This window comes from Lupinus angustifolius, chromosome LG19 (genome assembly GCF_001865875.1).
Source record: "Lupinus angustifolius cultivar Tanjil chromosome LG19, LupAngTanjil_v1.0, whole genome shotgun sequence".
Classification (NCBI taxonomy): domain Eukaryota; kingdom Viridiplantae; phylum Streptophyta; class Magnoliopsida; order Fabales; family Fabaceae; genus Lupinus; species Lupinus angustifolius.
This window is the reverse complement of record NC_032027.1, coordinates 16,815,816-16,829,362: the sequence shown is the minus strand read 5'-3', so window position 1 is coordinate 16,829,362 and position 13,547 is coordinate 16,815,816. Positions and strand designations below refer to the sequence as shown.

Below are 13,547 nucleotides of genomic sequence, written 5' to 3'. Positions count from 1 at the left end.
TACTCCTATAATAAAATATACAAAAAATAAAGAATTTAATATTTATATATTATCAATGAAATATTTTTCCATATGACCATCATCTATGTATTCATATATATTATTTCTATTTGAGAGAATTAATGATAATTAATACACATAGATGAAGATAATTAATGCATAGATATTAAAGTTCAAAATAAGATGTTTTTTCAAAAAGTTATAAATGTATCAAACAACCTTCCTTTTTTGCTCTCTTTAAAGAAAAACAAATTCTTTATATCAATTATCACCTAACAATTAACAATGGATTTGACTAATTGTATAAGATCCCATCAAATTTTCAAATATCTAATTAGGCACTAAAGGTTAAATATTCAATTGTTAGTGCAAAACCATTGTTGGAAAAGGAATGATAGCAAAAAAATCACCTAAAAAATTCTCTAAAAACCCTTTTATTCATTTTCCTAAATTTTTTTAAATAAACATTAGGGACACTGAAATTACACTAACTCCTCCAAAATCCAAATCACTATTTTGTCTTCATTCTCTTTCTCACCACCAACACTGTCACTAATATCTTTCTGTCACCATCGATTGCGACGTACCCATATCCTCTTTCTGCATAAAAATCAAATCTTTTTGTTATGGCAATGAACCAAATTGGTGTTCCAAAAGACCCAGATGAAGAACCTGTTCCTCACCCTCAAGAGGAAGAGGTTTCAAACTCAAAGGGTTCATTGAAGAATAATGAAGCAATAGTGAGTAGTGAAAAAGAAGAAGAGAAAGAAGAAGAATATGTACCAATGGAAGAAGATTCACTCAAACCTGCTACTGTTTTTACCATTAGGCTTAACCAACCAAGTTCCAATTTGCTTCATAAGATGAGTGTTCCTGAACTTTGTCGCAATTTCAGGTATTTCTACATCAATTTCATGCATTTTGTTTATCTATATTGAAGCATGAAGCAAATTCTCATTTTTTTATCGGATACTTTTGACAGTAGTGATTGTATTCTACAATTTTTTTGATTATTTATGTCATTAGAGATGCAAATGTCATGAATCATGATAATCAGATGAAAATTGGCATTTTAAGATGATTACTCATGTTAAATTTTAAACAGTATTTCCCTCTTTTAATTTAAATTTTATGATTTTATGTTAACCTTATACTAATTAATTTTATATCTTGCATCATAGTCCTATTGTAGGGTATAGCCTATAAAATTTTAATATATCCATGCCTTGTGCAATATGTGTGCCTCCTGGCTGTTGAACTGTTTGTACTTTGTTTTCTTTTGTGTGGTGTTTGATATATAACATGATTTTGATCACATTCCTAGGATTAAGATTCCTCATAATGTTATTTGTTTGGACATTGATTTTTATAATCTTTAAGTTCAAGATGTGAATTGACTTGATTGCTTGCTCCATTGTTCGTTATAATATGATATTGCTAATTCAAAATAAATTTGGTGATAGTGAACTTGTTTGCATTTAAAGTAGACTTTTACAAAAATCGAAGTTGTAAAGTTTCGCTGAACTGTGAATAATCATATCTGCAGTAAAACTTAACAATATAGTTTTAGGCCTTTTATGTATTACAATTCTGGTACTTTTACTGTGTAAAAGAATTGATTAATCTTATTTTTTCCAGTGCTGTTTCTTGGTGTGGAAAACTGAATGCTATAGCTTGTGCTTCTGAAACATGCGCAAGAATCCCAAGGTCAGTGTATTTTTCTCCATTTGTCCTAAATGTTTTGTTAGAAATATGACTTCTTGTTTGGAAAACTGATAATTGATGGAAAACTTAAGAGAGAATTAAATTACTAGATTAAGATTATTTTACACTTCCATTGCATTTTAGAATTTCTGCATGAATTCAAGAATACTTTATAGTTCTTCAAATTTTCTGAGTTACTTTTATCATATCGTCAGAACAAGAAGAAGAGTTAGGAAGAGATACTGTTGGATATATATTTTTGTCTATTTATCTGGCTGATTATGTATTGAAACCTCTTTAATTGGCTTACAAGTGTTTTTATTTTTTCAATAGTTCAACTACAAATCCACCATTTTGGATCCCTATACATATTGTGATCCCTGAAAGGCCAACTGAATGTGCATCATTCAATGTCACAGCAGGTATTATGATCCTTCTATTACTGTGGGTTTTTTTGTTATTGCTGTTTCTGTTCGGTATGTTTGTCTTCTTCAATTGTATTACCATACACAGGTTATGCAGTCCTGCTAAAACCCTGAGGCTGTTCGGCATTATAACCTTGCATAAGCTAACGATACTAATATATGGATTTAGGAATATAACTTTTGAGTGTAAGACTTCTAGTTAAAAGAAAAGAAGGAATCTTTATTTTTTCAGAACGTCCAGCACTTGTTGATGTTGGAATTTAAATCTGGAGGATCATGATCCCAATAGCCTTTCATGATCATATTTTGTTGACACATCGATCTTTGTGATGACAATACATGCAAACTTATCATCATTATTATCACCAATTTACAGGGACTTTTTTGGCAAACTAATCCTTATTTATAATTGGTAAAAAAATAAAAAAGAACCCATGTCGAATCTAAATGGTAAAACAACAACTAAGTCTTACGCCCATTAGGTGGGGTAGACACCGAATCTAAATGATACATTCTCAAAAACCTAATTTGGAACCAGAATTGGAAAACCCTTTTAAAAATACCAGAGGTGGGATTTGATTGATCAATCAGGTCACTTACAAATTTCTGGCTGCCCTCAAATATGAGAACGCCTGCTTTGTTTTATTTGGTGGACCGCCCTTCATATCGGAATGAAATTTTGGTGTTCTTTCTTGTCTCTCTTTTTTTGGGGGCTTTTAGTTTCCTAACCAATTTGCTATATACATGCAGATTCTCCTCGTGATTCTGTCCAGTTTATTCAATGGTCCCCTGCCTCTGTTCCCCGTGCATTGTTAATAGCAAATTTTCTTGGGAGGGTAACTATTTGGACTCAACCATCTCAAGTAAGTGAGAGTTAGTTAAGAAGATACCAGATACTACTATCATAAATTCTAGCATAACTTGTTCGTTTAGTACAATTGCAAGTACTCTGTCATAGGTTTTCCATCTACATGTGTTTAATTACTAAGTTTTCTACTTGCCTATAAAAGAAATTGTGTTCCGACTTTACGTGGCTTCTTCATTGTCCAGATATGCTTTGCTTGTTTGTATGTTACTGATTGCTTGTCCATTCAGGGGCAAGCTCATCGTGTACTTGATACTAACTTCTGGCTGTGTGAGCATGAATGGAGGCAAGATATTGCGGTCGTTACAAAGTGGCTATCAGGGGTGTCTCCAGTATGTAGTTAGCTTCTCTTTGACTTGGATTTTCATTTTCTATACAATGTTATCGAGAAATTCTTGTGAACATTTTTATTTGAATAACTATGCCTTAAACTTATGTGGCTTTGCAACACGAGGAAAAACAAAAAACATTCTCTAACAACTCTCTCCCACATTAAAGATTCTAAAAAAAATTCACCAATAATTTTTTTTATCTATTAAAAGTTTTCTTCTGAAAAGTTCTCATAAAGTTTGTATACAGAAATCTTCATGGAGATATTTTTTAAAGAGGGCGAATTTTATTTTGGAAGGAAAAGTTTTCTGGGCAAATTAGTAATAAAAATTTCTCCTGCAACACCCTCCCAATTTGGTGGAACTTTAATTGTTAACTAAAATACAAAGAGAAAGTTTTCGTAGGATCAGAGAAAAATCTCTGATCCTGGCACAGTGCACTGACTTACAATTTGCACCATAGCAAGTGTAAGTGTGCAAAAGGTGACCTTTTGTTCAATTTAAATATTTAATGTGATCTTTTAATATCGATTAATTAGTTTTTTTTTATCATACCAGTATAAGTGGCTTTCATCTAAATCGACTGCTCCTGCCAATTCGAAGTCAACATTTGAGAAGTTTCTTTCACAACAATCTCAAACTTCAGGTCAATTATTGTCATATCTGTTTTTCTGATTGTCATATTATTCATTGTTGATGTTAGTCCGATATCTGGAAGAGATATTACTATTGCTATTGTCTTTATGTCATTATAGCATATGAGAAGGTATAAGCTAAATATGTATCATACATGGTACAATGTGATAAGGAATTTTCATGCAGATTAGGTGGTGAAGACGGGGGTACCTACACATTTATGTGTAGTGTATTTGGATTAGGTTTGGGTGTTATCCTGCTACTCTTTCTAAATTCATTGATCATAGTGAATTATTCTGTTTCATCATTGATATGGGCCTGCAACTTCTCTTATTTTCTGCTGCTGTCTGGTTATAACTATTTCTGTGTTGCTTTGTTTAATCATTCATTTTAAATGTTTTTTCCTCTTATTAATAGTGCACACCTATATACTAAATTATGTATGTTTGTGTGTCTGACACGTGGATTTGTTTGGATTTCAGCTAGATGGCCCAATTTTCTTTGCATCTGTTCCGTGTTCTCATCGGGCTCAGTTCAACTTCATTGGTCCCAATGGCCTCCTAGTCAGAATGCAACCCCGCCTAAATGGTTTTGCACTAATAAAGGACTATTGGGTTGTGGACCCAGCGGCATTATGACTGCTGATGCTATCATTACAGACAGTGGTGCCATGCATGTGGCAGGTGTGCCACTTGCTAATCCGTCCACCATTGTTGTTTGGGAGGTTATGCCTGGGCCTGGAAATGGTTTCCATGTAACTCCAAAGACAAGTATCAACAATGGTTTCCCGCCTCTTAACCCACCTAACTGGACTGGTTTTGCACCTTTAGCCGCATATTTATTTAGTTGGCAAGATTATCTATTATCTGAAGAAAAGCAAGGAAAAAAACAGACAGACCATAACCTCGGTGATGACTCTATCACACTTCACAGTTCACCGATTTCAAATTTTTCAGCATATGTGAGCCCTGAAACTGCAGCTCAATCTGCAGCAACCACCACATGGGGTTCTGCTGTGACAGCAGTAGCCTTTGATCCAATTCATGGCGGTTCTGTCATAGCAGTTGTGATAGTTGAAGGTATGCTAAGTTAGCACAGATCAAACTGCTAAGGCATGCTTCATCATTAGTTTTTCATTTGGCTAACATTTACATCCTTTAAAGATCGTACAATCCTGCCTTTATCTGTCTGATCATTTTTATCCGGGGTGAGGCTAAAGATTACAGCTAATTTGAGTGAATGTCCTCTGAATCTGAGCTTTGTAAATGAAACTGATAACTGATTAAATAACCTTACATTGTGGTCAAAACTAGTTGTCATTTCAATAGCAACTAACCAGTTATGAAACAAAAGGATTTTAAATATTCACAATTAAGAATAAAATTGAAAATCAAATGACAGAAGTGGAAATACAAGCTACATAATATTCCTTCCGACTAATAGTGGTCCTTCCACTCTTCCACTATACATACATCCTTGAGCAAGTTGACATTCTAGCTGAACCAACTAAAGAAACATTTTGGAAAGAACAATATACTTTTCTAGTCTTATCTACCTATCTTGGTTTTGTGACAATGCCAGATATTTCTTGTGCACTGACCATTAAGCTAGGAAATTTATAGTTAAGTATATAATTATTTTATTTTTACAGGACAGTACATGTCCCCTCATGATCCGGATGAAGGCCCATCAATTACACGGTGGAGAGTGCAACGCTGGGAATCATCTTTACAGCATGTTGTTATCCATCCGATATTTGGGGACCCTACTTCGAGTATAGGTGGACAGCCTCCTATGCAAACTGTTTGGCATTCCAAAGTGGACCTGACAATTCCACCAACACGTGATGTAAAGACTCACCAAGTGCCTGCAGTTGGAATGAACAATGATGTGCAAAAGGCATTAGAGTTGGGTTTTGGTAAATCGAATAGGGTCGATTTTGATCCTTTTGATCTCCCGAGTGATGTTAGGACACTTGCAACAGTTGTTTACTCTGCTCATGGCGGTGAAATTGCTGTTAATTTTCTTCAGGGTGGAGTCCACATATTTTCTGGTCCAAATTTTGAACCTGTAGACAACTATCAGATTAATGTTGGATCTACAATTGCCGCTCCTGCATTTTCTTCAACAAGCTGCTGTTCAGCTTGTGTTTGGCATGACACAAGCAAGGATCAGACAATATTGGAAATAATCCGGGTTCTTCCTCCGGCTATTCCAGCCAATCAAGTAAAGGCCAGATCATCAACCTGGGAGCGTGCAATTGCTGAAAGGTGATTTCTTAAACCATTTTTAGTATGTGACATGTTAAATATTTCTTAACTTTCCCTTAAATTTACTGGAAATTGTGGTTTATTTATTTTATTATTGGGAAGTGAGTTATGATGCATCGTCTGCCTCATTGTTCTGGGTGTGGTTTACGTGTTTGTTGGGATACTCCTCTCATTTCCACAATGCTGACATCTACTAGTTAAAGCAGGTTTTGGTGGAGCCTTTTGGTTGGAGTTGATTGGTGGGATGCTGTGGGTTGTACACAGAGTGCTGCTGAGGATGGTATTGGTAAGGAGTTGCAAATTATTAACTCTCGCAAAAAACTTATGTCTTGGTTTTCATGAAGTTTGTGCCTGAGAAATTAATGAAGGGACAATATGCTACAAGTTTGTTTCATATATACACTCTGATATAAATTGTCTACACAATATTTTATTGATGCTCTACATTTGTGAATGAATTTTGCTTTATTTTTTGTTTGTTGCAGTTTCTCTTTATAGCGTTATTGCGTTCTTGGATGTGGATTTCCATTCTCTTCCTTCTGCTCAGCACAGACAACACTATTGTCCTGTATGCTTTTTTGAACTATCACCATTAACTTTCATAATCTTCTTCATTGTTAGCTTCAGGAATCTCTTATTATTTTTCTGTTATTTCGTGCAAAGCTGTGTTGGTGGATTGTTTTTTAATATAGTATTACTTGGATTATTGACCCTGCAAGGCTGCAACAAATGTTTGGCAGTTCTTGGTAGCTGTTATCTCATAAGATATAGCCACAGTGTTTATTAATTGTCCTCACTGAATAACTTTTGGATGATAAAGACCTTAATTTGATGCTTGCTTTTCATAGTTGACATTTCATTTCGAGTCAGTTAGATGACTTAAAGCTTTTAACTTTATGCTTACACAACTTGCTCTTTAATTCCATCGATGACCCCCCTTTCTATGCCTCTTTGTAGAGGTAGCGAAATTATCCCCAATACACAGTTCATTCAAATCCAAGAAAATTAACTCCATCCATTTGAGCTAATGAATTTAAATGGATGTAATCCAATAAATAACTTTAGTAATGGATGGATTTGAATCCATCCACGTATCCAATGGATATATCCACCTGGATGGATATCCAATCCATCCAAAAAACAAACATTAAAAAATAGTTTTCTTTACTTCTCAAATTTATTCACTTTCTTATACTACTTCTCACTCTCACTTCAAATTTTTTATTAACTCGAGATCAATTATAGGACATATGGTGTAGTTAATACATAACATATATAAATATTTGTTAAAAAATTCACACGTAGAATCTTAAATGTCACATGCTCGTAGAATATTGCAAAGAAATAATTTTTTTAGAATATCAAAAAAATTAAAAGCACTTTTTTCAAAAAAAATTTGATTTTAAAAATTTTCAAAGTAATTTTTTTTTATTGAAATAGTGGTTTTTAAAAGAATGATTTTCTTCAAAAGTGTTTTTAGTTCTAATAAAAAAATCAAATGGATGGAATATCCATCCAAATCCATGAAAATGAAGTCATGGATAGATTGGAATCCATCCATTAAGTTTGGATATGGATGAATTGGATAATTTAAAATATGATTTAAATGTATTTATATGGATTGGTGGATGACTTTCCATCCATCCATTAGGATCCAAATCTATTCAAATCCATCAATTTGCCACCCATACCTCTTTGTTTTACCATGTTTCCGGATGGCACAGCTTCCCTCTAAAAGTTAGCTTGACATTTTAATTTTTTTAGCCATTCCTATGATGTTTTTAAATTTATTTTATGAGCTATAGTCTGAATCTGATTTTTAATCCTTCGGAGAAGCGGCATCTAAGACTCACCTTGGACAATTCTTATACTAACAACAGTAACAACCAAGCCTTAATCCAACTAGATGGAGTGGCTACATGGACAATTCTTATATTAAAGTTAAACAAAATTAGTGTTGCTCTTTCATGTTCTTCTGTTTATTGTAGTGTTTTCACAGTCATGGAAATGGTTACTGCTGGTTTTAAGCTAAAATAAGTTGGTTTTTGTATGTTTGCAGAGTCTAGACCGGATAAAGTGTAGGCTACTTGAAGGAGCAAATGCCCAAGAGGTCAGGGCATTGGTTCTTGACATGCAAGCTAGGTTATTGTTGGATATGCTTGGGAAGGGAATTGAGTCTGCTATGGTAAATCCTTCAGCTTTAGTGCCCGATCCATGGCAAGCATCTAGTGAGACAATGTCCAGCATTGACCCTGAAGCACTGGCTGTTGAACCTGCACTAGTTCCAAATATTCAGGTATGCTATTGCTACAGTTGTAATCATGTGTTCCTTATTATGTTTAATCCGAAATCCCAAACCCACTTTTCTTTTGCAGTGTTGGTTCACTGCATGGATCTCTCTGCATACTTTGGTTCAGTTTTGCCATGCATACTTCTATTTATATTCACACATGGAAAATAACTGAAATCCTTGCATTGTAATTAATTGTGTAGATATACTTACCAACTGATTCAATGTGTCAATATATTATTAAACCCTTTGATTCCCCCCTTTCAGTGTGCTGCCATTTCTTAGAATTTGCTAAACATGTGACTATATATACATCTACCTGTAACCGTTTCAATATCGTGCAGGCCTATGTTGATTCAGTTCTTGATCTGGCTTCACATTTTCTTACACGGCTGCGGCGTTATACAAGTTTCTGCCGCACATTGGCAAGCCATGCTATGACTGCAGGGTCTGGAAGCAACCGAAATGTGGGTGCTAGTCCTGCCCAGAATTCTGCAACTCCTCCTACAAACCAGGGTCAGTCATATTATAGTTTTTTTTTGGTTTTATAACAAATTGTATAAATCAATACTTCTAAACTCCTGTGATTATGGATTAACTATAGAATAAAAGATTCAGTGCAATTTTTTAACTGTCACAAAAAAATTCCGCGTGTCCTCCTACATTGAATTTCTTTAATTGTTTTAACCATCAGCATGATATTTATTGTTTATTTTATGAACCAAATCAATGCAAAGACAATGTTTTTCAGGTGGTCAAAGTGGGATGAGCAGTTCTAGTGGAAACACACAGATGCAAGCTTGGGTACAAGGGGCTATTGCTAAGATTAATAGCACACCTGATGGAGTATCCAACCCAACCCCTAACCCTCCCTTCAGTGGTCCTTCCCCAATTATGCCCATTGGCATCAATACAGGAACATTTCCTGGAACACCTTCAGTTCGACTTATTGGGGACTGTCATTTCCTTCATAGATTATGCCAACTTTTGCTCTTCTGTTTTTTCTTTCGACGAACACAACTTCCCCGCTATATGGGTGGTATGCATAGAGCTTCCGATACAAATACAACAAAGCCTCAGCTTAATGCTTCTGTTCCTGGCAAGGTGGAGGACATTGCAAAGCCAGTGTCGGCTTTGGTTAGGTCAGATGACGGTCAGGTAGGTCGAACTGGTCAGCTTGTGCCTGGGGTAAAAGGAGGTGAACCAACTCCTGGGCGTTCAAGACTTGGTACTGGAAATGCTGGCCAAGGATATACATTTGATGAAGTATACTTTTATTATGAATGCTCCAAAAGCTCCAATTTCATTTCTTTGTGTCTTACATAATTGTGTTTAGGAAGTCCTTTTATTTCTTTCTTTTACTTACAAAGACTCACTGTTAATCTTACTTAAGGTCTTATTGCACTGGTATTGCAGGTCAAGGTTCTTTTTCTAGTACTTATGGACCTATGTCGCCGAACTGCTGGGCTACAACACCCATTGCCTGTTTCTCAGGTGGGGAGTAGCAACATTCAGGTCCGGCTGCATTATATTGATGGGAACTACACTGTAATGCCAGAGGTTGTGGAGGCTTCCCTTGGCCCACATATGCAGGTAATTTCCTGATTTCTCATTTGAAGTTAGTGTGTCTGTTAGCATTAGTAATTTATGGGCATGCTATTATTGCTACAAATCGATGGTTCTGTTCAATTAATAATTTTAAAATGCCATGTGTTTGATGGTGCCATTTTATAGAAAATGTTGTTTCTGATTTCATGATAGAGCACATTGTGTTAGATTACACAGGAGTTGGTTAAAGTAAGCTTTTGATAAAAAGACATGTTTTTTTTTTTTTTTTGGTTTCATTTGAGTGCACAAAAAGCTGTTTGTTTCCTTAGAACAATTTCCTCGTGAATAACCCCTTTCCGAAAACTAAATAAGAAATGGACTATGCAGAATATGCCCCGCCCTAGAGGTGCAGATGCTGCCGGTCTTCTACTACGTGAGCTAGAACTCCACCCTCCAGCAGAAGAGTGGCATAAACGGAATATGTTTGGTGGACCTTGGTCAGATCCAGATTATTTAGAATCTGTAAATGATGCACCAAAGCTAGTTAGTTCAAATCCACTTGATGTCAGATCGTTGGAAAAATGTGATGACTACTATGTAGACCATGGCTTATGGCCAAGGAAGCGCAGGATGACTGAACGAGATGCAGCTTTTGGGTTGAACATTTCTGTGGGCCTTGGAGCTTATTTTGGTATAATGGGATCTCGAAGAGATGTTGTTACTGCACTGTGGAAGAATGGCCTTGATGGGGTCTGGTACAAGGTATGAAAATAAATCTTGTTCATTTGTTTATATTATTTACTGCCTATACGTAAATTAAGGATCTGCTTGCGAGTTGGTTTTTGAAGGCAAAGGGAGGAAATGGAAAGGCTTGAGAGCTATATAATACACTTATGTGGGGGTACGTAAGCCTTCAATTTCTCAATCTTTCCCTCCAAAAAACAACTCGCAAACAACCCATCAAGGTTTTATCACTATTAAATGATTGTTATTGAGTATAATTCAGGAGTGTCCCCTCCTCCAATGTAGCCAATGCCATGTTTCCTGATTATATTACCCCTACGGCCCTACCAATGAATAGAAGACAAATTGCTAACTTTGAACCAATGAAATGTTGATTGACAAATTTAGCAGTATGGTGGCCAATCAGGCCCAATTTTCTAAACAAAGTCATTCCTTCGTTATTCTTTGAAATTAGTACATGTGGGTATTATTCTATTTGCTGATTATTATTTTTCTTGTTCTTTAAATTCCGTGTGGTGCAGTGCATAAGATGTCTGCGGCAGACATGTGCTTTTTCCCCACCAGGTTCCACCAATATTCCTAATCAAAATGATCGAGAGAGCTGGTGGATCAGTCGCTGGGCTTATGGCTGTCCGATGTGTGGTGGAACATGGGTTCGAGTTGTATAGCTGGCTTTGGTACTGCCTGAAATTCCCATTAGCTGAAGGAAGCATCTATCTACATTAATAAAGCAAAACCTTTTCTTGGAATGTTCTGCCAAGTGTAATTAGTACATGGAGTTTTTAAAGTTTTAAACTTTCCATTTTTAGAAAGTTTAGTATCAAACTTGAAATAATTTTAAAAAAATATGCCATACAAATCTAATATAATACAAATTTTTTATGATTTCATGTTTATTGTTAGATCTTTTTAGTGGCTATAGTTTTCCGCTCACACTCACCATTCAGCTGTTTGCTTTCTTAACCCTGCCATATGTGCTTTTGTTTTATGTAGAGTGCAGCATATAAGCTTCCTTCTGTCTTTATCTTTTATCATATTTTTAAACCCTTTATCTTCGGATATTTTATAATTTTACTTTAACATAAGGAAACACCATTCAGCTTTGTAATACTTTATTTTCTCAACCCAGCGTGACTGACACTGACTTCCACGGTTCTATCGACAAAGACAGATTTTTATTCTCGTTCTTCACTTTTTCGTCTAGGCTGCATTCATGGTAAATCTTTAACTTGCACATTTCTTCTTTATTATTTACTCATTTCCTGAATTACTTTCCTTTCTTCTATCATGGAGATCTTTGTAACTTATTAGGGAAGTCATCCATGTTCTAAAGCCGTTGAGGTTATCATGGTACAACCTGAACCTTTTAAAGAAGTTCCCTTCGCTGCCGGTTGCAATTTTTCAGTAATGTCCGGCTGTGTGATTGCAAAGATTAGTACACTTTGTGTTGCGAGCTAGATTGACCTACAAAATCATTTGAGGAATTTGATCTCAATTTCATGGATGATGCCGAAGGTTGTAATTTTTACTTGATGTTGTTAATATTAGTTCAACTGTTTCCCATTTTCAATTCACATCTTTCACAGTTCTGCTGTTACTTTGTTTTCCTATATTGTGTTGTAGGGTTGAAACCTATTAGAATCACATAGGTTACTGTGAACATTGAGTTATTGCATCACATTACAGAAGCGTCTCTTTTAGGTGTTTTGGTGCATCCCTTCAAGTCCTATGTTACTGTTTTTATGTTTATTATTTGTTGGACTGAAATATTAAAAACTTATTCAACTGTTCATTTCTTTTCGGAGTTGAAATTATTAAAAAAACAGTTGTATTCGAGAAGAATTTTATGTTTCTGTCGTGACCGAGTTTGGAAATCATATTTCTGGTTTAGGTAGAAAGATTTAGTTGTTACCATCTTAAATCAGAGCTTTTATTTTTCCAGAATGCAATGGAGTGGAAAAGATTTGTTTGAGAAATTGCACTACAGTACAACCTCTACAATGAACCTTGGTATGTAATGTTTTTGTTTGCACATTGAATTGTTTCTTATTCTATATGAGATATTGTGTGCAAAACTTCTTTTTGGCAGTTTATATGGATTTAGTATTGAAGGTTGTGGGTTCAAATCCTGGAAATAGAATTTTCTCGTGTGAGAATAAGATTACGTACATCTATCCTCCCCAGACTCCATTAGGTGTGACCCTTGTGCGCTAAGACATCTTATCTTGATTTAGTACCATAGCTGCTGATACCATGATCTATGTATGGTGGGCATGAATAGTTTAATTTATGAAGTTGCTGTGGAGTTTCACTAAATTATATATATTTTAATTTTAAATGCTTGTAAGTGTTGTTCATTCTACTTTTCTTGGATTCCTTTGGTGCCATTCCAAAATATTACCTCAAGTTATCTGTAATAATGTAAACATGTTTTTTTTATGTATAATCCCAAGATAGTTGAATCAGATTGGAAGTGTCTCACTCCAAGATTCGTGGAGGACACTTAACTTATGCAACAGGGTAATGCTATGAGAATTCTAGTTTCTAAATATGCATCCATTACATTCTTTTGGTCCTTTTTGTATTAAGGTTATGTTGTTTATCATTTCACTTTAATTCATTAGCACAATTATTATGTCAATAAAAACCAAAGGGTAGATATAGAACTATAGAAGATATATATATATATATATATATATATATATTCTCTTTTAAATTAAATAAAAAAATATTATT

General features: G+C 35.0%; 1 protein-coding gene across 2 annotated transcripts; it reads left to right on the top strand.

Annotated features, from left to right (window-relative positions):
- LOC109334149 (mediator of RNA polymerase II transcription subunit 16-like) lies at positions 525 to 12,330 on the top strand. 2 transcript variants are annotated; one of them, XM_019569734.1, is made up of 17 exons: positions 525 to 895; positions 1,639 to 1,707; positions 2,038 to 2,126; positions 2,880 to 2,992; positions 3,225 to 3,326; positions 3,882 to 3,969; positions 4,442 to 5,038; positions 5,611 to 6,229; positions 6,436 to 6,515; positions 6,715 to 6,797; positions 8,289 to 8,525; positions 8,864 to 9,035; positions 9,271 to 9,785; positions 9,936 to 10,112; positions 10,455 to 10,829; positions 11,333 to 11,488; positions 11,912 to 12,330. In XM_019569734.1, exons 1-16 carry the CDS (start codon positions 627 to 629, stop codon positions 11,477 to 11,479), a joined length of 3,732 nt encoding a protein of 1,243 aa, XP_019425279.1. In that variant the 5' UTR covers positions 525 to 626; the 3' UTR covers positions 11,480 to 11,488; positions 11,912 to 12,330. The 2 variants fall into 2 exon arrangements, with proteins under 2 accessions (XP_019425279.1, XP_019425278.1); XM_019569733.1 differs by having other exon boundaries at positions 11,941 to 12,031.